The sequence below is a fragment of the Podarcis filfolensis genome, assembly GCF_964270895.1.
Source record: "Podarcis filfolensis genome assembly, chromosome: 14".
NCBI lineage: Eukaryota > Metazoa > Chordata > Lepidosauria > Squamata > Lacertidae > Podarcis > Podarcis filfolensis.
The window spans coordinates 34,427,393-34,452,296 of NC_139616.1; the positions used below are offsets into that span (position 1 = coordinate 34,427,393).

Sequence of the window (24,904 nt, forward strand, 5' to 3'; positions counted from 1 at the left end):
TGCCTGTTTCCACACGGAGCATCCTAGCGAACGGACTGACGGAGACTTGGGCGGACCAGGCTTCCGGGATAGGTAAAGTGGGCGCCTTCGTGCTATGCTCATACGGGGCGGGGGATGAGAGGAGGTGGTCTTCTGCCCCAAACGCGGGCTTGTTGGTGCCTAGAAAGAAACAAAAGAGCGAGATCGCAGCTGGAGAGCAATGCTTTCCTGTCCCTCCCGTAGAAACTTGCCCTGTCTCTTGATCCCAGTTGACTTATTTATTTAGCGAAATTTATTTAAAGCTACTCCGTGGGGGAGAGAGGTGCATTCTGTCCATTCTCAGAGGCACTGCTCTCGTTCTTCCTGCCTTTTCTTCTTACACATCCCGCCTCGCGTTCAAGGATCTCAGTGCAGCGAACATTGCTTTTGCCCCCTGGCCACTTCATCCTCGGATTGGGTTAAATTGAGAAAGAGGTTGAGCGGCTCAAGGTCACCCGGCGGGCTGGCGAGGAAGATGCAAGCCTGGGTATCCCTGGTCCTAGTCTGGAACTCTATAACCACTGTGCTACACTACCGCCGCCCGCCGGTCCGCCCCCCCCCCGCGGTTCTGTAGCGTATGGTTACAAATGAAAGTTGATTGATTGAATTGTAATGAAGAAGTGGGTGGAGGAGATAAGATTTTTAAATAGCAGCACTTTGCAGCTGGAGCTTTAAGGTTGACATTCTAATGTTAAAATTGCTAAATTTGGTAATGCTGAGAAACAGAAACAGGGTCAATGCCCTCTTCTCCCAAATAATGTTTTCAAGACTTCAGGATTCCCCAACCGATCATCTGTCTTTTGCCTCACACTGCTTTTCTGATTGATTTAAAAAGGCATTCAGTAGTAACGTGGACTGGAAAGGTCTGCATTGTTATGTTTTTCAGTGGGGAAAACGTCCATTTTTAGAAATGCTATTGTTTTGTAAATTAACTCACAACCTACAGTGCAGACCTATGCATTCCTGCTTGGCAGTAAGCCTCACTGAGTTCAATGGGACTTCCTCCCAGGAAAGTATATATAATCTAGTGAGTGATTACAGATCAGATTCAGCAAATGAAATGGATACGTTACTAATTAACCGTGCAATCTATACATATCTATTCAGAAGGAAGTTCTACAGAGTTCAATAGAACTTGCTGCCAGGTAAATGTGTATAAAATTGCAACTTTAATCTAAAATCAACACGATCAATTTGACTCGTCCTAGAAAGCATTAATATTTCAGGCATGCTAACACTAATAATTTTTTATTGTTGTTTTCACCGCTTTTCTTAAAGTTTTAGTAATATCAGGGAAGAGTGTGCTACTGAACTTACCACATTTTGCAATACTGTATTATACAAGTTTTTCAATAAAATAAATTTCCACATAAAGCTTTGAATTTGTTTGAATTTCACATTTAAACAACACCATGCACTTTATTTGAATCTCACAAAACCAAAAAATTTCCTAGTTCCAACTTTTCCTGAAAGCACACATCACTGGTATTTGTTATTGTGTTTCCCCTGGCCTTTTGGCATGGTGCCCCATAGAATATGCTATAATACTGCACTAGTATATGCTTCTAGTATACATATGAAACACACTCTATGGTTTGTTGTAGTTTTGCCTCTGGGCTGGTGAGCCGAGTGAGCTATGAGTAAAGATCAGAATGGAAGATATTGGAGGCAGTACCTTCCTTGGTGTTGATGAACCCACAATGGTAGAACTCTGCCAAACTTCCTTTTGCATTTAAACGGGCTCTAAAGACCATTTTTATTATTCAAGACTTTTAATGAGTGACATTCTACTGGCTTATATGTTATGCTGATGTGTGCGTTTACATGTTTTCTTCTCAATTGTGAATTTAAAAAGAAACCAAAATTTAATTATGTAAGCTACCGTGGGTTGTGTTTTTTTTAAAAAAAGATCGATGTAAATGAGAAAAAGGAGTGGAGCAACACCCCCATGAGGTTACAGTATTGTGGTTTTTTTAGCAAGAAATGGCAAGTAAGAGGAGACATGAGAGAGGTGTGTCAAATTATGCACAGTGTGGAGAAAGGATATAATAATTTATTATTTATATAACCTGCCCATCTGGCTGGGCTTCCCCAGCCACTCTGGACAGTTTCCAACAAAATATTAAAATACAGTAATGCATCAAACATTAAAAGCTTCCCTAAACAGAAATGTTTCTCCCCCTCATAATACTAAAATTTAAGGGCATCCAACAAAGCTTCTTTACACAGCACATGGTTAAAGTGTAGGGTTTGTTGCCACCAGAAGTAGTGAGGACCACTAATTTGGATTGCTTTGAAAGATGATTAGATAAATTCATGGAAGATAGGCTATCAATGGCTTCTGGCCATGAGGGCTATGTTCTCTCTCCATATGCCTGGATTATGTCTCTGAATCACAAGTGGAGGGAGGGCTGTTGCACTCAGTTCCTGTGTCCTGGCTTCCCAGACACATCTGGTTAGCCATTGTGAGAACAGGATGCTGGAGTAGATGGCCTTCGGCCTGATACAGGTGGTTCTTATGTTTTCCCCTTGCAGACATGGATCCTGAGGATGCTGAAGAATTGGCAGCTGAGTTGCACGGAAAGCCTGTGGATGTCTGGGACCTCTTGCAAATTGCAGCAGGCACTGGCTTGACCGCCTATGTTGTGTGGGCTGGAATTCTCATGCCAGGATTCCGCAAAGTGCCTTTAAAATTACAGGTGCATATCAGATGATTTGCTGTGACATTTGAGGGGAAGGCAGCACAGTTAATTGGCACATGATTATTGTGTTGGGAGGGAACTTCTGCAGGCAGGGCTCTCCCTTATGAGACAGAGAGTGGTCTTTGGAAATTTTAAAAAAGCACAAACACACTGAAAATGACTCATGGATTTGATTCTGATGGCCAGATATTTGAAATGCTTAATCACAATCTGTATCGGGGTGCCTTCCAGATGCTATACCCTGATGTGATGCTCTTCAGTTGCCATCAGCCCCAACCACCATGGCTGATGGGAGTTGTAGTCCACCAACATCTGGAGAGTATCATGTTGGCTTCCTTATTTTAAGGCAGCAATGGGGAACCTGTGGCCTTCCAGATGATGTTGGAATCTCAACAACCACTGCCAGTATTAGCAGTGGTCACAGATGAGAATTGTAATCCAATGACAACTGAAGGGTCGCAAGTTCCCCAATCCTTTGTTTGCAGATAATTGATTTGGCTCAACACAAGATAGTCACGTCAAGTCAGCTGCTCCCTCTTCCAAGGTCTGGTTCACCCATGAGCCCCCCGCGGTGCTAGCAAGGCTGTGCTGCCATCAGCCCCAGCGTCATATGAGGCTGATGAGAGTTTTAGTCTAACACATCCAGAAAACACCAGGTTCACAAAGACCAGGCCATTTTTTCAGCCGGAATTAATCGGAACTCAGTTCTGACACCTCTCAGGTGGGCACCATTGTCATTATAAGAGAACAAAGGGGGTGTTTATTGTGAGTTCCAGCACCACTTTTTCTAGAAAAATAGCACTGACAAAGACTGTGTTAGAGTCTTTAGGATTCCATGTATATTCACTAGCCCTGGAACTCTGTGGCCCTTTCCAACTCAGAGCTTGCCTCTCTTTCTTCTCATCCAGGTGCCGTATGTCCCAGCAAATGCCAATCAAGTGGAGAATGTGATGTCGCTACTGAAAGGACGCTCTGGGAAGATGGTGGATTTAGGGTCAGGCGATGGCAGAATTGTAAGAGCAGCGAGCTTGTTTCTTGATGGTGGCATATTCCATGAAGCTGGGTGGCCCACTTGAAAGAACTACAATATATAATAATTTGGATCCGAAGGGAAGAGTAGAACAGAACTAGGGAACCTTTAGCCCTCCAGCTATTAGTGATTTAAGTAATAAATCACTGGATCCCTTCCAGTCGGGATTCAGGCCTCATCATGGGACTGAAACTGCCTTGGTCGCACTGGTTGATGATCTCCGGTGGGCTAGGGACGAAGGTGAGAGCTGTTTCCTAGTTCTGCTGGATCTCTCAGCAGCGTTTGATACCATCGACCATAACCTTCTGGACCGTCTTGAGGGGCTGGGAGCTGGGGGCACTGTCATACAGTGGTTCCGCTCCTTCCTCCTGGGCTGTGTTCAGAAAGTAGTGGTGGGGGATGAGTGTTCAGACCCCTGGGCTCTCACTTGTGGGGTGCCTCAGGGTTCTGTCCTCTCCCCCATGCTTTTCAACATCTACATGCAGCCGCTGGGAGAGATCATCAGGGGGTTTGGGCTGGGCATTCATCAGTATGCGGATGATACCCAGCTCTACCTCTCTTTTAAATCAGAACCAGTGAAGGCGGTGAAGGTCCTGTGTGAGTGCCTGGAGGCGGTTGGAGGTTGGATGGCAGCTAACAGATTGAGGTTGTATCCTGACAAGACAGAAGTACTGTTTCTGGGGGACAGGAGGCGGGCAGGTGTGGAGGATTCCCTGGTCCTGAATGGGGTAACTGTGCCCCTGAAGGACCAGGTGCGCAGCCTGGGAGTCATTTTGGACTCACAGCTGTCCATGGAGGCACAGGTCAAATCTGTGTCCAGGGCAGCTGCTTACCAGCTCCATCTGGTACGTAGGCTGAGACCCTATCTGCCTGCGGACTGCCTTGCCAGAGTGGTGCATGCTCTGGTTATCTCCCGCTTGGACTACTGCACTGCACTCTACGTGGGGCTACCTGTGAAGGTGACCCGGAAACTACAACTAATCCAGAATGCGGCAGCTAGACTGGTGACTGGGAGCGGCCGCCGAGACCATATAACACAGGTCTTGAAAGACCTACATTGGCTCCCAGTATGTTTCCGAGCACAATTCAAAGTGTTGGTGTTGACCTTTAAAGCCATAAATGGCCTCGATCCAGTATATCTGAAGGAGTGTCTCCACCCCCATCGTTCTACCTGGACACTGAGGTCCAGCGCCGAGGGCCTTCTGGCGGTTCCCTCACTGCGAGAAGCCAAGTTACAGGGAACCAGGCAGAGGGCCTTCTCGGTAGTGGCGCCCTCCCTGTGGAATGCCCTCCCACCAGATGTGAAAGAAAACAACAACTACCAGACTTTTAGAAGATATCTGAAGGCAGCCCTGTTTAGGGAAGCTTTTAATGTTTGATGTATTACAGTATTTTAATATTTTTTTTGGAAGCCGCCTAGAGTGGCTGGGGAAGCCCAGCCAGATGGGCGGGGTATAAATAATTATTATAATTATTATTATTATTATTATTAAGTAAACTTTACAGATGGTGTTAGCTTCTGAGGAAATGCTTGATCAAGGCTAGAGTCCCAAAACTAATAATCTTAGAATCTTATTTGCAAATGCATCACTAGATGCGTCTGGGCTAGATCAGGTGTGGGAACCTTTGGCTCTCCAGATGTTACTGAACTACACCCCCCACCAGCCTTAGCAAGCATGACCAATGGCAAGGGATGCTGGGAGTTGTAGTTTGAAGGTTCCCTGCACTTGGGTCAGATGGATAAATAGCCTGACCTGGGGCAAGGCAGCTCTCCTGTATTTCTAAGGATCACAAATGCAGTCAATAAAATAAGTGCCTTGGCTGTGCTTCCAGGTGCTAGAGGCTTACAAGCAAGGCTTCAGACCCGCTGTTGGCTATGAGCTCAATCCATGGCTGTTACGACTTTCAAGCTATCGTGCCTGGAAGGCCGGCTGCTATGGAAAAGTTTCTTACTGTCGGGACGATCTTTGGAAGGTGAGACAAGAGGCTCCATGAAATTGCGCAGATAATCTGGGGGTAGTGAGAGGACACACAACACATTGGCTGCCGGTGTTTGTCAGCCTCCTCATGAGCCAGGCTGCAAAGTTCGGCTGGTGGGTAGTTTTTAGGCCAGGATTGGAATATTTTTAATTGTAGATACTAGGCTGGGTGCTAGGCATTGATGGTGGGCTTCAGACATTGGATCAGTTTAACAAATAGTCCTGGTTCTCTCTCTTAAAGGTGGATCTGTCAGACTGTAAGAATGTCACTGTGTTCTTGGCACCTAGCGTGGTAAGCATATTTATTTACTATTACTATTCATATATAAAGCCCATAGCAGCTTGGGACCAGATTACTTGCAGAATCATCTTACACCGTATATGCCAACTCAACGTTGACCTGCGGAGCTGGCACTGTTACAAGGAATTTTGGAACTCCCTGCATGTTGACATCAGGCAGGTGCCTTCACTGTACTCTTTTTGGCTCCTGCATAAAACATTTTTGTTTAGGCAAGCTTATCCAGCAATGCAGAATGTTGACATGTGTTTTAATCTCTTTTTAAAGTTCTGTTGATTTTAATTCCCCTTTGAATGTTTTTAAACACCTGTTTAAAACTATATTTTCTTGATAATTGTATGGAAACCTCTGTTTTTTTTAAAAAAATAAAAATACAATTAAGTGCAGTGGTGTGTGTGTATAGAGTTGCTTTTTAATGAAGTGTAAAAATGCTAAGTGTGTTGCATAAAAACAGCAAAAACAAAACAATAAAATTCAGAGACATGCAAATCTCAAAGGATACTTGCGTTTTGGTTCATATATTGTTTTGGGAAGTGCAAAGTACGTAGAATCGCCTTTAAATGAAAACTTAATCATCCCTCCCCCCTCCATCTTTACCTTCACCGCAGTTGAAGAGAAATGGACAGGGGGACTTTAGAACAGCTCTAGCCCATTTTCTTTTGGATTAATTTATTTTTATTTTAAGCACATTCAGGAATGTAAGAATAGCCTTCTGGATCAGACCTGCAGCCCATCTAGTCCAGCATCCTGGTCTCACAAGGGCCAGCCAGATGCCTGTGAGAAGCCAGGGAGCAGAACATGACTGCCTGTCTTAGAAAGACCCTGACACTTTGCTAAACTAAAATTCCCAAATAATTCTCAGATTGGAAGAGGGAAACATTGCACAAAACAAGGAAATTCCGAATCAAGGTGGGATGGTGGTGCTTGCCCATCTTTAATGCAGGGAGTGCCCTTTTTCAAGAGCAATGTCCCATGTTCCATGCAAGGGAATACAGGCATGTTTATTTTTAAAAAATAAAATAAAATGGAGTGATTCCACTTAAAAGGGTTGACTCCTTTCTGAGCTCTGGCAATCTGAGGATAGAAGAGAACCAGTGGCTGATATTTATTCCAGACTTTAAAAAATAAGGAACTAACGCCCTGAATAACCCAGGCATTTTCCTTCCCTTTTCTCAGTTGCAGCTTCTGGAAAGGAAGCTGCTTGTGGAACTTCCGGATGAGGCCCGTGTGGTGGCTGGACGCTTCCCCCTCCCCAACTGGACACCCACCAGCATGGCTGGGGAAGGTTTGAACCGAGCCTGGGCCTACGATATCAAGACTGTACGGCAATCCAAGCAGGACAGACCAGAGGGAAGCCCGGTATAAGAACGTGTCCTCTAGGAAACAAGCAGGCACCTTTGCAAGACGGACAAGGGCTGTTTCCAGTGGCTCAGAGAGTGAAATCTGCTTCTTTCCAATTGCTGGCCTTGACAGCCCTTTATAAGCACTGGGGGGTGGGAGGGAGGGAGGGAAGGAGGCAGGAACAATGAGATGATTTGTCAAGGGAAGTCACATGGTTTCCGTAACTCCTCCCCCAAATCCTGCTAATTCTGGAAACTCATTAGAACCTTTGCTGCAGGATGGGACAGGTTTGTCTCTTCACTGTGGAGTAGTGTGTATATTTATTTTTTTGTAATGAACTTTCACAGCACTTATTTTTTTTACTCATCTCAGTGTGTGGTCCAGTGGGCTGCTAAGATCTTATTGGGGTAGCAAACCCATGCCATGCCTCAGCTTGGAGCTTTGGTTGTGAAATAAAGAGAACTGTGATCCTTGGGATGCTGAGGATTAATGTACCAGATAGTGATTTATTTTACTAACATGGTACAACTTCAGATTTCTACACATGGTGGTATGGTTTGCAAACTATTCTAAATCATGGTTTGGTGTTACACGTAATTCCCATATAACCGGGGTGGGGACTTCAGCTGAGTTTAGTTTCGCTTTCAAAGGCTGTCATTTGAACCAGGGTTTGTGGTTTTATTCCAACCAAGGTTACTAAAAAAACCAAATTTTCAAGTTCAGTCGTAAAGCTGGCTTGTTTCATTAACCATTTCACTGGAACACAATATAAGCATCTGAATGTCAGAATGAAAGCTGGTTAGAGTAAGACAAAAGGGAGAGAGAATGCAATGGAAATACTGAAAGAAGAAGCAAATGCATTTGGAATGTAAGAGCTCACAAGATGTTGTGAATTGAGTGTCTCAGACTAGGGTTCAAATCCTTGCTCCACCATGGTTATTGGTGGAAAACAGGCATGGTTTCTCATCCTTGCCTACCTCCCAGGGTTGTTACGAAGATAATTTAGGGGTAGCATATGGGTGGAAGAACAGCTCTGAGCCTCTTAGACAAAGGACAGGATTTTTTTAAAAACGAAAGACAAAAATGGTTGCTGAAAGGCCTTCATTGAGCCACTTGCTTCCTGGAGTCTCTTCTGTGGGATGGAAGTATACCCAACCATCGCAATCCACCTGCTGTTCAGGCCAAAGTGCCAGTCCTCCTTGAGGATGCTACAAAGCCTTTTCTTCCCATAGCTTGGGTGTCAAGAGACTACATTTCATTACTGAAATTCCTCTTGGGTTTTGAAGTTGCCAGAAGGTTAGAAGCTCCGGCAATTAGTTCTTCGTGGCTCTCTATTCCCAGAAGTTTCCTCAGCCTCAAGATCTCCTGCTTGTACCTGCAGCACAACAGCACAGTGAAAACGGTGTTAACCCAGTTCTGCTGTGGTTGCAAACCTTCCCTGCAAGGGCCTGATCAAATCCAGTGGGGAGTGAATGTAATGCAGACATTTAAATTCAGGTACCTAAGGTGGATGGAACCGCCTGAGTAATGAGCTTCCATGTGACTACCTTTGATGGCGAGGGACTGTGAGAGCAGAGTAGGCTTGGTAGTCTATGTGTGGGAGACAGTAGGAGGACATTGGCTGACCAAGGCCACCTGGTTCTCATGACCAGGAGGTTTCCTGGGCTATGTCATTTATATCCCAACTTAATTGCCTCTAGTTTCCTCCTCCAGCCCAAGCTGTGTAAGGCAATGGGGGAGATGGTACTGCTGTTTTTCAGCCCAGTGGGGTCAGGTGATTGGGGGAACCAATAAGGGCCTGGCTAGCCCTATATTACTGTTTCACCAGGCTGGATTCCTCAGTTCAGGAAACTTGGCACTGAGAGGAGCTGCTGAAGAGACTCAACACCCAGAAAAAGGATGGGGAAGCTGTGACTGGGAAAGCAGCCATGGGGCTGTAAAAAGATTGCCCATTCCTGCTTTGTGAAAATGTTGAAGTGGTATGATTCTTAGACATGAGCTGGCGGGAGAGCCCCATGAAAGATTTTGACAGTTAAAGCCTCACCCAGGTGAAAAGACCTCTCACCTTACAAGGTGTTTATCCACATACTCCTGCAGTTCGGCTACCTGCTCTTCTGCCACCATCGCCCGTGTCAGCAGCTGACTCCTTTCCTTTTCGAGATCCTCCTGTGGTTGGGAGAAGGCAACCATAGAGGCAGGAAGGACCAAAAAAAGGATGGGTAGACGGGCAGATTTTAATGTTATTTGTATAGGCCACTTTTCCACCCGTATGTTTTTAAGGCAGCTCACAGAGTTTAAAACAATGAAACAGCACTCCCTGCTTTATATATGAGAGAAACCCATCTGCATTGGCATTCTGCTGGCTTTTGAAGATGCCCCTTTTTACACAGGCGCTCCCTTGATATCACTGCCTCTTGTTTTTAATCACTTTGCTGCTTTAATGGGATTGTTCAATTGCCTGCTCTGATTATGGATGTTTTTCTTAATGGGATTGTTTTACTGTGTGTTTAAATTATGGATTCTTATAGTTTAATGCTTCTGTGGTTGGTTTTTATACTTTTGAACTGCTCAGATGCCTGGTATGGCATTAAGCAGTATAAAAATTAATAAATGATAATGAAGTAAAAAGGACGGTACCAAAACCACTCTGTCCTATAAAACAGAGGTAGCCAGTGTGGAGCCCCCCAGATGCAAAGTAGATGTTCTGCCGCTCAGCTGTGCTTTGTGGCCTTGTGCTTTTGGCAGATGAATAGAACAGCACCCCCTTTCATACAGAGACCCAGACTGCCAAACACCCCCTTCAGCAGGGGTCAGCAAACTTTTTCAGCGGGGGCTGGACTATATTTTTTTTGGGGGGGGGAATGAACGAATTCCTATGCCCCACAAATAACCCAGAGATGCATTTTAAATAAAAGCACACATTCGACTCATATAAAAACATGCTGATTCCCAGACCGTCCGCGGGCTGGATTTAGAAGGTGATTGGGCCAGATCCAGCCCCTGGACCTTAGTTTGCCTACCCATGCCCTTCAGGTCTAGATTCAGGAACCATCACCTGGCCTTTACACCAACATATCTCTGTGGTTTCAAGGGGGAGTTTTTATTTGAAAATATGTGCTGTTCATAATAGATGGGGTATTTCAAGTTACTTGAAAAGGGGAAAGAAAGAGCAGGTGTGAATTGAAATCCATACTTAATCCTTATTGCATGCATAACTTAAATTGAGTTTTAAGTCCTGCAGGCTTCCCATAAGCATCTGGTTGGCCACTGTGAGAATTGACAACCCAGTCAGATGGGCAGGGTACAAATTGTTATATGCTGGACTAGATGGGTCATTGAACTGATCCAGCAGAATATGAATATGGAATATGATCTCTCTCTCTCTCTCTCTCTCTCTCTCTCTCTCTCTCTCTCTCACACACACACACACACACACACACACACACACGTGTGTGTATTTGACACTATTGGCCTTACTGTGTTACCAGAATGTTTTACCTGTGTGGTTTGAGTGAACTCTCGTAGTTGTTTCCGGAGCTCAGCCCAGCCCGCTTCGTCCAGCGTGCTGAAAAGAAAAAGGAGCAAAAGGGAACTGGAAAGAGCCCTGTCAGCAAGCCATCCATTTCTTCATGTGACTGGTCGGCTTCCATGTTTTTGGCGCACAACACCCATTATCCACAGCCAGCATGTCCAAACTGTCCAAACTGGAGTGATGGGAATTGTAGCCCAAAATATCTGGAAGGGGCACCAGTATGGTATGAAATTAAGAATGTTTCCTGCAGGCCACAAGTAATTCACAATCAAGTATCATGCCTTAAAAAGACAAATGAGAACTAGAGGACTGGATATCAGCATGAGATGACCTAATGTCCATCTGGAGGGCACCAGGTTGGCAAAGGCTGCTCTATCTCTTGCCCAGACCCTCAGGAGTAGCTAACATGGTGCCCTACAGATGTTGCTGCACTCCAGCTCCCATCCGCCCTAGCCAGTGTGGCTCATGGTCACAGGGTGGATGGGTGCTGGGAGTCCAGCAATATCTGGATGACACCATGTTGGCTGCCCCTAGTAGAACTATCTTCACCCCCCCATAGATGGTCAGATGAGCAAATACAAAGTCACGTTAACAGCCCCACATATTGCACGAGGCAAAGCATTCTGTAAAACAATGGGCTCTGGCTGGTGAGAAAGGGAGGGACAGAAGCCCTGGAATGCAACTCTTCCATTTATGTATTTGCAAATTCCATTACTATGCTTCTGGGTAAATCCACTTATTTCACTGGGGTGGCTTAAATCGTGAGGATAGGTGATCTAATTGCGAGGAAGTATGCAGGCAAGCCGTGGGAAAGTTCTTCGTAGCCTGTTCGGGGACTGCATAAGCAAAATATAGGTCACATTTGATGTTCGGGGAGTTCTGACTGTATAGAAAGGATGGTATGAACCGAGGAATGCATTGTGTGCCGGTTAATGTAGAAATTTGTTTAGGGCTGCAAGATCTCCCTCTAGAGGTCATGTTAGCTGCTGTAAACTCAGGAGAAAGGAAGTGAATTTCTCTCGCCTGCATCTCAGCATACCAGTCCATTACACTATGTGGATGTGGTATTATGTTTCATTGTGCGGATGTGGTGTTTTGTGCTACTATGTTATGTTTCATGATGTGGGTGTGGTTGTGGTATTATGCTATGCCAATGTGGTGTAACGTTGATGGAATCCAAGAATATTTGGAGGGTTGCATATTCCCCAGCCCTGATGTACAGTAAGAAACAGTACTTACTGCGGAGGTGATGTCCCTGAGCCAGCATTTTGACTTAACTTTACCTGTAAGGGAAAGCAGGGGGGAAGGTGATGGATTTGATCAAAACTTCCATTTTGGGGGTGTGGAGTCTTTTTCAGCCTAAGGGCCACATTCCCTTCTGCACAACCTTCCTAGCGCCACATGCCACTGAGCGGCAGAACCATGAATATCAATGTCACCTTTGTACAGAGGGCTAGTTTCTAAACAAACTCACCCATCCTTCTCCATACAAGCAACAGGCTTTATCAGAGTTCAGGGACAGACAGTGGGGGGAAAGGAAGGTTATTATGTACTGAGTTAAATAGGATCCAAAATGCAGCAGTCTGATTGGTCCTAGAACAATAGGATTCAGAATGCAGCAGTCTGATTGGTCCTAGAACAATGCAGCAGTATGATTGGTCTGCAGGAGCCACCCAATCCAACTCCAGGTGGAAGTGAATCCACAACCTGATTGGCCTACAGGAGAATCCCGGAATTAGCCAATCACGTGCAGCCCATTGTGTAAACAATGTACATAAAGCAGATATTGTGGGTGAAACTTCCATTCCTCCTCACCACTATGAGCTGAATAAAGAGCATGAAATCCAATCTTGACTCCGAGTATATTTCAAAGGTGTAATACTACAGAACTGGTGAGTGGGTGTGGCCTGGGGAAAGAGGGCGTGGGCAGGGCCCAAGGGCTAAACAGAGAGGCTCCTCCATTAAAAGGGCCCAGCATCCAGGCAACGAAGTCCACCCCTGTTCACCTTCATCTGCAGTTCGTGCAGTTGGCCCTCCAAGCTGGCTTTATCCTCCCGCAGCCGGTTCAGCTCCTGAGAGGTGCTTGTCAGCAGCTCGGCGTCTGTGATGGTGAAATGGTGTTCTGGTGGGCCAGGATCCAGATCGTGGCTGCCCAGCGACCGAATCTGTTCGCGCTGCATCCTGCAAACAGAGGGGTTACGGATCAGCCCTTAGGCTTGGCAAAGAAGTGGATTTGCTAACCACATATTCACAGTGATACGCAGCACATGTGCGCATGCACACAACACCTTAAAGTCCTCAACAAGTTTCATTGTACGTTTGCATAAGCCAGAGAGCCCACTTCATCAGACGCATCAAAGACAGCTTCCATGTGCATTGAGATGAACTGATGAATCGGCTCTTCAGCAAGCACCGAAAAGGATGGAGCCACAGATCAAGCCACTGTAGGATTTAACTGCCAGCACTATGGGGATTCCCTCAGTTCCAGACACTGTAATATTGATTATAGAATGGAAGTTGAAATGTGCGCGAGAAGGTTGGAATGTGAAGGTTGTGTTTAAAGAGAACATGAGAGAAGGACGGAACGACACATTCGCAGGAGATATTGCTATAAGGAAGCAGGAGGGAGGAGAAGAGAAGAGTTTTGATGTCTCACGATGAAACCCAGTAAACTTTAGTAGAAGGAAATATTGCCATTTATAGACAGAACTGTCCCTTTGCTGGTAACTATAAACGCATGTGCTGTTCTCATATTTGGTGTGCCACCCCTCAACTACTTGCTGGTTGAGGTTGTGTCGCACCGGCCTTTCAGTGCCTAAATAAAGATCCTGTTTTACTGACAATTGGTGTCTGGATTCTACTGACTAACTTTCTGCACTAGGGGATTGCCTCTTACCAGGGGTAGGATTTAACCACCGGCACTAGGGGATTTAGGGACGCGGGTGGCGCTGTGGGTTAAACCGCAGAGCCTAGGACTTGCTGATCAGAAGGTCAGCGGTTTGAATCCCCACGACAGGGTGAGCTCCCGTTGCTCTGTCCCTGCTCCTGCCAACCTAGCAGTTCGAAAGCACGTCAAAGTGCAAGTAGATAAATAGGTACCGCTCTGGTGGGAAGGTAAACGGCGTTTCCGTGTGCTGTTCTGGTTCGCCAGAAGCGGCTTAGTCATGCTGGCCACATGACCTGGAAGTTGTACGCCAGCTCCCTCGGCCAATAAAGCAAGATGAGCGCCACAACCCCAGAGTCGGCCACGACTGGACCTAATGGTCAGGGGTCCCTTTACCCTTTACCTTTACTAGGGGATTTGCCTATGCTATGGCCACTGCAGGAATAACTGCCGGCGCTAGCGGGATTGCTGCCTTGCAATGTGGCCTCTCCCCTACCTGTACGCAATGAGCAGGCCCTCGTGCCTCTTGACCAAGTTCTGCAGGCGTTTCTTGTAGCCGCGAGTGGCTTTGGCCAGCTGTTCCTCCCTAGACTTGTACGAAGCCCGGATGTCCTGCAGCATGCCATCCACAAAGCGCTTCATGTGAGCCGGTTTGAAGGTGCTTTTGCTGGTCCCTTTTGCTGCAGCGGCAACTGACTTGCTGTCCATGTGCTCCTTGAAATACAAGACACACAGAGACAGTCTCATGTTAGCTCAGGACAGGAGTGGGGAATCTTCAGACCAAACGCCACAGTCTCTTCTGGACAACCTTCCAGATGACATGACCCTGGTGGGCAGGACCAGAGGCAGAAGTGGGTGGAGCAACACATGCAAATTCAGGGTTCATGGACACATTCCAGCCAGGCAAAAGCACTCAAAGAAGGTGCATAGCAGAGCTGGTAAGGGCTGTGGCTTTGGAGGCAGATAGAGAGACCATTGGCTCCTCCAGACCTGAGGGTTCCCCATTCATGTCCCATTTATTTTGAAACTGGGAATGGGAGCACACTGAAGTGTTGTGAGGAATCCAGTCTCCAGTGACCCTAAAGAATCCAGGCACAGGAAAGGTTTCCCATTGTCTCTTCCTGATTTCCTGGTCCGGGCTTGCCCTCTTCCAAGCTCCATAATTCTGCCACTGTCCTGGCTGGGATTGGAAGTCAGGAAACTCCCTTAGGGCGGGTCAGATGGTTTGGCTATCAAAGCCCAGTACTATCTGCTTGGACCACCACCAGCTGCTCTGGGATTTGGTGGAGAAGATCCAGGCTCTGGCACATCTGCCACCCACCCACCCAAAAGGGAACTGCTCACCGCCAGGTCTGTGATGTACTGAAGGAGCCGCGACCTGTATTCCTCGTTCAATTCCTTCAGCTGCAGCTGAAGCCGGGAATTTTCTGCCTCCACTTCTTGGAGCTGGCTTTGAGACGAGAGTAATACCTGCAGGCAAAATGGCACACAATCTTGTTGAAATATGAGATGCCATCATCTGTATTGGCATTCTGCCGGCTTTTGAGGTTGCACCTATTTACACAGGCATTCTCTTGACCCAAGCCTCCTGTTTCAACTGCTGTGTTGTTGTTTGAATGGATTGTTTTATTATGTACTAGTAGACCAGTGCCTAGTGTTGTTCGGGAATAATATGAAACCAAAAAAGTCAATTCAGTTTTGAGTGGTTCTGTCCGCCATCTTGGCATCCAGTTGTATCCAAACCTAGATGAAAACCTGCTCCTTGCTCTCAGGAACCATCATACAAAATTTCCTTACGGTGTCCTAAGAGGTGTCCCAATGCACAGCAAACAAACAATTTCCCAAAATCTATAGTAGATTTTCATTAGGGATGTTTATGTTTTAATGGGGTTGCTTGAGTGTCTAGACAGTGTAATTATTACGGGTGTTTGCATTTTAACATTTGTGTAAATTAGTTTTAATATTTTGCAAACTGCTTAGAAGCTTCCTTTGGCAATCAAGCGGCGTATAAATTAATAAATAAGGACAGAACATGTGTATATTAGAAAACAGTGCCCTGCAATGCTGGGGGATTTTCACAAGGCCTATTTAAAAACAAATAAATCAAAAACTGATGAGGAAATGTGGCAAACTGAACTTAAGGTTGGGACAAAATGAGAAATTGAGAGAAGTCAAAAGCGACAGATTAATCCATCCCTTGAGGGAGGGAGATTTGTGAACGAGAAGGAAAGAGGACAAGGAAGGCGCAAGCATCTAAATTTGGCTCATCTCATTTTTAATTTGTTACTCTGTTTCCTGAATTTGTTATTATACTGGCTTTAGATGTTTTCCATATGTGTACACGACATTGCACTGCATGTGGAATAAGTTTCTGATGTCAAGGAGCATTAAATCTGCCACCCACAATCTGAAGTGGTGCAAGCTACTGGCAGATCATCTGTCCAAAAGCATCACACCTGCAATCTGTAAATTAAGAGCCCATTTTGTAAACTAGAAGTCCGTTCCGCACTTGTAAGGAATCTATCCTTCAGTGTGACAGCACCTTCCCTCTGGATCTCATTGGCATTTGGCAAGCAACTTCGTTGTATTAACTATGCATCTGACGATGTTGCGTGAAACTGCTTTTAGGCTCCCAAGCTTCAATAGCCTCTTCAGAATTTAAAGATTGTAGGAGTTCATATAGATGGGCAAATCTTTCAATTTTTGTTTCTCCTTTTTTCCAGTCTTCAGCTCTCCACAGTTCCACCTAAATTTGTGATTATTTTTTTTAACCCTCATGAAAATCCATCAGCCTTTTAGCGCAAATTTCTCCAAACGTATACATGCAATTTTACTCAACTGGCACATTTTTGCAAAACAGTGTTCCCCAAGAGAATGGATTTTTATATGTTATTTTCAACAATATGCGCACACTTTGCCCAAATATTTGCATTCTTCATACACAGTACTTGGCTGGAGAACAGCATTGCAAAATGTGGAGAAGTGCCCACTTTGAAGGACGACTGTTTTCTTTGGCTGGCGTATTGCTTCAGAAAGTGCAAATTAGGTCGATGGGCCTTTAAATGTGAATGGAACTGCTCCCCATCCCTAGTCATCCATAAATCCTGCTGACGGTGTAGTTCAGCTGTGACTTCCAAGGTTTCCTTACCACCGACTGTTCCGCCAGCTTGTGCTGCGTGTTCCGGATCGCCTTCTTGGCCTCCTGCAGCTCCTTGCCCTGGGTCACCCTGCAGAGACAAGGAGCGGTGCGGCAGAATACCAATGCAAGTTTGCAGTGAATATAACCCTCTGATTCGCTCGGGGGTGGATGGGGGGTTAGGCTGGGTGCTCGTACTCACACTCTCTCCTCTAACTTCTGCTGCTGTGAGTTGTACATTTCTTTCATCTTTTCAATCTGGGCAGTGATGTGATCCTGGTTTCCCAAAAGCTTGGAGGTGGGAGAAGAACAGAAGAAGCAGTTAGTTACATATTGAGAACATAAGAAGAGCCTGCTGGATCAGGCCAATGGTCCATCCAATTCAGCATCCTGTTCTTCCGGTGGCCAGCCAGATGCTTGTAGGAAACTCTCAAGCAGGAGCTGAGTGCGAAAGCACTCTTCCTTTCTGTTGTTTCAAGCAACTGGTAAGTGGTATGTCGGGTTAAGAACTTAATTTGTTCTGGAGGTCTGTTCTTAACCTGAAACTGTTCTTAACCTGAGGTACCACTTTAGCTAATGGGGCCTCCCGCTGCCGCCACGCGATTTCTGTTCTCATCCTGAAGCAAAGTTCTTAATCCGAGGTACTATTTCTGGGTTAGCAGAGTCTGTAACCTGAAGCGCCTGTAACCTGAAGTGTCTGTAACTCAAGGTACCACGGTATTCAGAAGCATTACTGCTTCCAACTGGAGGCAGAGCATAGCTATCATGACTAGTTTCCACTGATAGCCTTTGTCCTTCACAAATTTGCCCTATCCTCTTTTAAAGCCATCTAAGCCGATGACCAAGGACACTGGTGGCGCTGTGGGTTAAACTACAGAGCCTAGGACTTGCCGATCAAAAGGTTGGCAGTTCATATCCCCACGACGGGGTGAGCTCCCGTTGCTCGGTCCCTGCTCCTGCCCACCTAGCAGTTCAAAAGCACATCAAAGTGCAAGTAGATAAATAGGTACTGCTCCGGCGGGAAGGTAAACGGCATTTCCGTGCGCTGCTCTGGTTCGCCTGAAGCGGCTTAGTCATGCTGGCCACATGACCCGGAAGCTGTACGCCGGCTCCCTCGGCCAATAAAGCGAGATGAGCGCCGCAACCCCAGAGTCGGCCACGACTGGACCTAATGGTCAGGGGTCCCTTTACCTTTACCTAAGTTGGTGACCAGCACTGCCTCCTGTGGGAGCAAGTTCCAGAGTTTAACCATGCACTTTGTGAAGAAGGACTTTTTGAAAATCTCTTTCTGAATCTTTCAACCTTCAGCTTCACTGGATGACCATGAATTGTAGTGTCGTGAGAGGGGGAGAATTTTTTTTAATCCAAATCCAGGGGCAGAGGAAGGGGGATGCAGTGGAGGCAAGTCACCCTGGGTGTCTTCGCTGGGGGGGGCTGACATTTGGCACGCCACCCACCCGCAACTCCCAAGCCTACACCGACTCCGAGCCATCGGGGGGAAGGGGGGAGCTGTGCCTCCCCCCTCCCCCCTTCGTTTTGACAGCTGGGGGAGGCTTGGGAGTCGCGGTGGGCGGAGTGCTGAATGTCTGCCATCGGTGGCTCGCTCTGCCCCCGGCTGCAGTGCGCGCGCACCGATCTGTGCACCCGAGTGGTTATCCCGTGCCTGGGAGGGCACCCTCCACACTACACCCCCTTCGGGAGCGCACCCTCCCTGGGCAGCGCGGCCATATGCTCCACTGCTGTCCAAATCTAAAGCTCAGTTCTGCACATTTCCACTTAACAATAACAATCACTCACTCACTCACTCACTCACTCACTCACTCACTCATTCATTCATTTAAAAAGTCCTCATGAGAATTCCAGAGAATTTAGGTGCAGATTTCTTTTCTAATGTACAGTAGTACCTTGGTTGTTGAACTTAATCTGTTCCGGGAGTCTGTTCGACTCCTGGAACCGTTCAAAAACCAAGGCACGGCTTCCAATTGGCTGCAGGAGCAAACTGATTTGAATTTCTATCAGGCACCAAAATGCTTTGCCTGGCGTCCCTCCCTCGCCCCTGTCTTCAGAGCACAGCACAATCACCACCGCACACTCACACTTCTCTCCAGTTTCTGCCGTTCATGTTCGGAAGCCACCACCTCTTCTGGCTATGGCAAGAAGACACAGAAGACAGCATGCATTAGATTTCTGCATACGAAAGAGATAAGGGCATCAGAAGATCCACCTGCATCAGGCCAAAACCCCATCTAGTGCAGGACTCTGTTCTTGCAGCGACAAACAGCAAGGACAGCAGGATTGCATGCTATCATGAACACACAATAGAAAGGACATGGAGAGTCCCTTAGGTGGCCACAAATGCATACCTTCACTTTGCGGGCAGAGAGACGGTGGACCAAGGCTCGCACCCTTTCCAACTCCACAGAACCCTTGTTGGTTTGAGCTTGGGACTTGGGGCTGTTGCCTCGGGCATTGGCCAAGTTCAGCAACTCTCTGCTAAGCTCTTCATTCTTAGCGACCTACAAAGCAAAGCAGGTAAGTGTGTTATGGAGGTGCAGGCCATCCCTTGGGTTGGAAGCCAACTATTACAAGCTGACCAGTTTTCAATTTCTACGTCTTGGAAGTTCAAGGAGCTGTTTTGGGTGTATAAAACCTTTACAGCCTATACAACCATTATCACGCAGTGCCCGCTGGATGTTTTTGGACTACAACTCCCATCAGCCCATCAGCTCCCAGCATGGCCCAACCATGGATGATGGGAGTTGTAGTCCAAAACATCTAGATTGCACAAGGATGGAGAAGGTTTCCGTGGAAGATGAGCGGCCCATACTTCCTGTTCGTGTTCCTTGCCCAGTGCAAGATAATTGCTCTTCAGAACAAGATATTCGTCTGCCAGCTCCTTGCGGTTGGTCTCTAGGGCACTCAAGCGCTCTTGTAAGGCATCACACTCCCCAGTGGTCTTCTCATCATGGAGCTCCACCTCCAGAATACGGCTCTCGAGGGCCAGGATCTGGGAAAGCAAATTCCAGCGAGGGAAATGTATGCAACTGTCATAACAAGGCTTGGGGAGAGGGGAGATTTGTAAAGATTGTTGTCTTTGATGCTCAGCATAGCTGGGGGGGGAGGGGTTTGCAATTGGTTTTACATTTAGAAACCACTTAGAGGCCATTTTGGCAATTCAATGGTGTATAGATTAAATGAAGACGATGCTGGCAGCTTTTGTGTGGCTTTTATATTTAAAGATAAATAAACTGAAACAAATTCAGATTCATTTTATAATATTCACATATCCAGCCATATCTGGTTTCCATCCTACAGCTAGATATTTCTCTTTTGGAAAAGATACTCTGGCATAAGAAATATATATACATACTCAAGGACCATTATTTCCCATCCTGTTTTATGTAGCAATTGTCTATCAATCAGTTGAGACTCCCTATCACTGGAGAACTTGTGCTTTCTAGTGCAGAGCAAGATCTATATTACTTATGTTCTAAAAACCTTTTTGGGGGGGAGAGAATTTGAGGGGTCTTTAGAATAAATGAGAACTGGTCCTATGAACAGGATTCTCTAGGAAACTGCCTTATGTTGAATCAGACCACTGATCCATCATGCCCAGTATAGTCTACACTGACTGGCAGCATTCCTGGCTGCCCTACCTGCCCCGTCCCTCTTAGCCAACCCCAGTGGGCCATTCTGGGCCAGCCCTGCTCTTCAGAGTGACCCTTGGAGCCAATCCTCAGTGGCTGACTCACCTCCTTTCCCTCTGATTGGCTGCAATCAGCACAAAGGGTGAGGAGGCTCCTTTTCATAGGCTAAAAAGCTCCCCTGTCGTGCTGATTGGATGGCTTTAGGAAGCTGCTGCAGAAATGGTAACAAGTCTTCAATCCCCTGTACCCTGGACTACTATAGCTCGTCCCAGCTTCTGCATCTGGTTCTACAAAGCCTTGTCCCCGGTTCTGCAAAGAATCTTGGGCATTGTCGTGCGGTGAGATGATAAAGAAAATGATGGGTTGGGAGTCCACGAACTTTCACTTAACGTAGGTCCATGGAAATGAATAAACATGACAAAAAGTTGTGTCAATTACCAGACTCTTCAGTTCAAAGTTTTCTGCTTCGTGACGCTCTCTCATTTTGTTGGTCTCAATCTGGAAATCAACGAAGTCCTTGGAAATCTGAGAGGACAGGAACATAAGAACATTCGGAGATGCTTAAAAATGGATTCAAACCAGCGTGCACAAGAGCATGCACATACAGTGGTACCTCAGGATGCGAATGGGATCCGTTCCGGAGCCCCGTTCACATCTTGAAGCGAATGCAACCCGCGACAGCGCGTGTGCGGGTCGCAATTAGCTGCTTACATGCATGCGTGTGACGTCATTTTGACCATCTGCACATGTGCGAGCGGTGAAACCCGGAAGTAACGTGCTCTGTTACTTCCAGGTCGCCGCAGAACACAACCCAAAAGCGCTCAACCTGAAGCGTATTCAACCCGAGGTATGACTGTAATGGGAAGTGAGAAGGGGAAGGGCACTTTTAACAAACTCTGTTCCAAAAGGAATTATTATGAAAATAAGAAATATTTAGGGACAGACACCAAATTTTGTCCTCGCTCAGGGCACCATATTACAAAAATCTACCCCCGTCTGCACTGCTTTTAGATTTTTTTGGAATTGTTTTTAGAGTGTTTCTATCTGTTTTAGAATGTTTTAGTGTTTTTAACTAGGATTTTTGTTTGCTGCCCTCCTTGGGGATGAAGAGTAGCATGTAAATACAATAAATAAATGAAATGAATAATAAAATTACGCCAGTTAGGGTCTGAGAGTCACTGTTGTCTCACCCCTACCTCGAAGGGCTGCCATAAGACCATGACCAAGGCACTGTGTGTGAAGCATTTTGAACAACTGGAAGTAAACGTGAGAGAAGCAAAGTGTTATTAATTGTCTCTGTGCAGCAGGGACCTTGCCCTATGCCTTACCTTGAGTTTCTCCTCTTCACTATGAACCAGTCTTGATGACAAGTCGGTTTTGGAGCCAGCCACCTGCCCCATTTTCTCCTGCAGCTCCCCAAGTTTGGCACAGAGCCTCTCGTTCCTGTCTTGCAGCTGAACCTGCATGAAAGGGAGGAAAACATATTCAGCCCACGAAATTCAGACTAGGCTCAGGCAAATTGGTCCAATTCAATTTATCTCATTTCCCCATATTTCAAAGCTTAAAATCAATTTCCTTATCTGTTTGTTTGGGGGCAGGGAGTCCTCATGAAAATTCATCTGTATTTTAATACCAAATTGTCCTGATAAATACATTTTTGTGTGCCGTTTGCCTAATATACACTTTTTTAAAAACAACACAACAACCCCTTCCCCTCTAATATACTGCATTTTGTATTACAATTATTATTATTATTATTATTTCTACTGTGTTTTTAAGTCACTTTGAGCAATGTTTATGAGTAAATAGAGAAATAATAATAAATATTGAATAATAAATAATGATATTGAATAATAATAATAATAAGTTGTAGTCCAACAAGGACTAAAGAGGTTCAGTAGCCATCTCAGAGGTTGGATGGCCATCTGTCATGGGTGCTTTTTAGCTGTGATTTGTGCATTGCTGGGGGTTGGGCTAGATGACCCTTGAGGTCCTTTCCAATTCTTCAATTTTGTGAGTCTATGATTCTAAGGCACCAGGTGGGAAAAGGTGGAGGCTATGGGGCGCAGGAAGGCAGCAGAAGACTTGTTTAAAACCAAACACTTACGTTTTCATTGCTGAGGTGCTGAACTTGCTCTCGGAAAGTAGTAAGACGGCTGCTCTCAGTCTCATTCCCAAAGTCCATGCGGTCCAAGAGTTGGTGATGGAGGGTTTGGAGCTTCAGCTGCAAGAGGAGAAAACCCGGATGAAAGCAAAAAGGAGTGTATCTGAAAGACGATGTATTTGCCCATTGATCTTGCCTACGTAGGAAAGGGTTGCTATCAACTCAGGTTGCTAATGGGTGTGGCTTTCACCTTGTTAACAAGGTGGAGCAAATGAGAGGCTCAGTGTTATTTCTGATTATTATTTGAGCGGAGGAGGCCTTGGCCAATTCCTTGTTATAATCCAGCAGTCTTGAATGCGTGCCACTTATAGAGGGGAATCATAGACATAAAATCCACACAGAAACACATCACTGCTTGTTTTAACTTGCTTGTGGGAACAACTCAAGAGGCTGTGAAAGAAGGAAGGTTAACAACAGAAAGAATTAGAGGAGCCATCGGAAGTGACTATGAAAAGCAGTAGAAGTATGAGATGATCAGAACCCTCCGAACTTGAAGTATGGGAAGTCCTATTAAAAATTTATGATTTGGCAGAATATTCGGATTATTTGATATGTATATGTATAATTTGGAATATTTAATGTGATTTGATTGGATTGTTAAAGTGGAAAATTTAATAAAAATGATTTTTTAAAAAAGAAAAGAATGTGTGCCATGTGCTGAATTTGGCACTACAGTGGTACCTCAGGTTACATACGCTTCAGGTTACATACGCTTCAGGTTACAGACTCTGCTAACCCAGAAATAGTGCTTCAGGTTAAGAACTTTGCTTCAGGATGAGAACAGAAATCGTGCTCCGGCGGCGCGGCGGCAGTGGGAGGCCCCATTAGCTAAAGTGGTGCTTCAGGTTAAGAACAGTTTCAGGTTAAGAGCGGACCTCCGGAACGAATTAAGTACTTAACCCGAGGTACCACTGTAGTACCATTTTTTTCATCCTGGTGGGAAGAAATATCTCCTTTCCATTACTACTTAGGTGGGTTTCATCCCAATTGTTTACGATGCAATATTCATTTAAAGGTCCAGGTAGCTTCCAAACAATGTGCAGGGAACCATGAATGAGTTTGTGCAGGGGGTGGGAAAACTTTTACAGCCTGAGGTTCTTCGTCATCAACTGGGGTGGGGGGGCCATATATGCCAGGGGTGGGCAACGTCAGAGACCAAAAAGTGGCCAATGGTTGTAACCTTTTGCACTGTAGGCTACATTCCAGCCAGACAAAAGACGGATGCAGGACAGTAAGCAAGAACACTTAACCCAGTTCAAGACATCGATTGTTGTTAGGCTGGAGGTAAATGCAACCTGACCCATAGGATCTCTCACCCGTACACAATCCCTTATGAGCAGAAGGGTCTAGATTACTTATTCTTCATTTTGGGTACCAGTGATGGTGGCACAGTGGTAGACAGACAGGTCTGAGCCACAATACAAAATCTGCTGTAAAGTTCATCCACTCAAGAGCCTCTGAAAGTACCGTAGTCTTCTCTCTGACATGACTTCAAGCGGGGACGACTCTACAACTGGTCAGAGTGAGGCGGCCACCTCAAGCACCTGATTTTTATGTGCCAGCAAAATTTTGGTTATTTCATTTATTACTTTATTATTGTTGTTTCTTTCTCTGGCTTTTTACTGCCAGGGAGAGGGACGCATGGGCTTTTCTGCCTCAGGTGGCAAATTATTATTATTACGACTATTTTACCAATCTATGCAATTTCCCCAAAGCAAGGGATAATAAAAACAGCAAACAAAAAAATAACCCAGATTCATTAAACCACACAAAATAGAGGCCAGCTCTACCATTAGGCAGAGTTTAGCAGCTGCTTCAAGCATTAGGCACTGAGTGGCCAGAGGTGAATGTTTCAATTTTCCATGGTGGCTGCCCTGCACCGGCTAAGCCAGACTGCTGCTTTCAAGTGGAGTGGACAGTGTTGAAGTAAAATTTGCATTTGTTGCTCTTCCCACTTCTGACTTTGGTCCTGTTGACCCTAGCATGTGGCCTGCAGAGGAAGGAACGTCTCCACCCCCATCATTCTGCTGGGACGCTGAGGTCCAGCACCGAGGGCCTTCTGGCGGTTCCCTCACTGTGAGAAGCAAAGCTACAGGGAACCAGGCAGAGGGACTTCTTGGTAGTGGCTCCCGCCCTATGGAACGCCCTCCCACCAGATGTCAAAGAGATAAAC

At 45.9% G+C, this 24,904-nt stretch overlaps 2 protein-coding genes across 3 annotated transcripts; one reads left to right on the top strand and one right to left on the bottom strand.

Annotated features, from left to right (window-relative positions):
- LOC310748993 (adenine nucleotide translocase lysine N-methyltransferase-like) lies at positions 1–7,862 on the top strand. 2 transcript variants are annotated; one of them, XM_083585419.1, is made up of 6 exons: positions 1–72; positions 2,554–2,717; positions 3,629–3,733; positions 5,584–5,724; positions 5,971–6,021; positions 7,204–7,862. In XM_083585419.1, the coding sequence occupies exons 2-6, from the start codon at positions 2,556–2,558 to the stop codon at positions 7,390–7,392; spliced, it is 648 nt and encodes a 215-aa protein (XP_083441545.1). In that variant the 5' UTR covers positions 1–72; positions 2,554–2,555; the 3' UTR covers positions 7,393–7,862. The 2 variants fall into 2 exon arrangements, with proteins under 2 accessions (XP_083441545.1, XP_083441546.1); XM_083585420.1 differs by lacking the exon at positions 1–72 and adding an exon at positions 632–1,163.
- Positions 7,861–22,791, bottom strand: CCDC78 (coiled-coil domain containing 78). The gene is made up of 15 exons (XM_083585164.1): positions 22,675–22,791; positions 21,896–22,027; positions 21,006–21,092; positions 19,748–19,927; positions 19,284–19,436; positions 19,017–19,067; positions 17,123–17,211; positions 16,933–17,011; positions 15,129–15,254; positions 14,281–14,498; positions 12,907–13,081; positions 12,140–12,183; positions 10,867–10,933; positions 9,434–9,534; positions 7,861–8,743 (listed from the first exon to the last, which is right to left on the bottom strand). Exons 1-15 carry the CDS (start codon positions 22,750–22,752, stop codon positions 8,617–8,619), a joined length of 1,707 nt encoding a protein of 568 aa, XP_083441290.1. The 5' UTR covers positions 22,753–22,791; the 3' UTR covers positions 7,861–8,616.
- Positions 22,792–24,904: the final 2,113 nt, after the last annotated feature.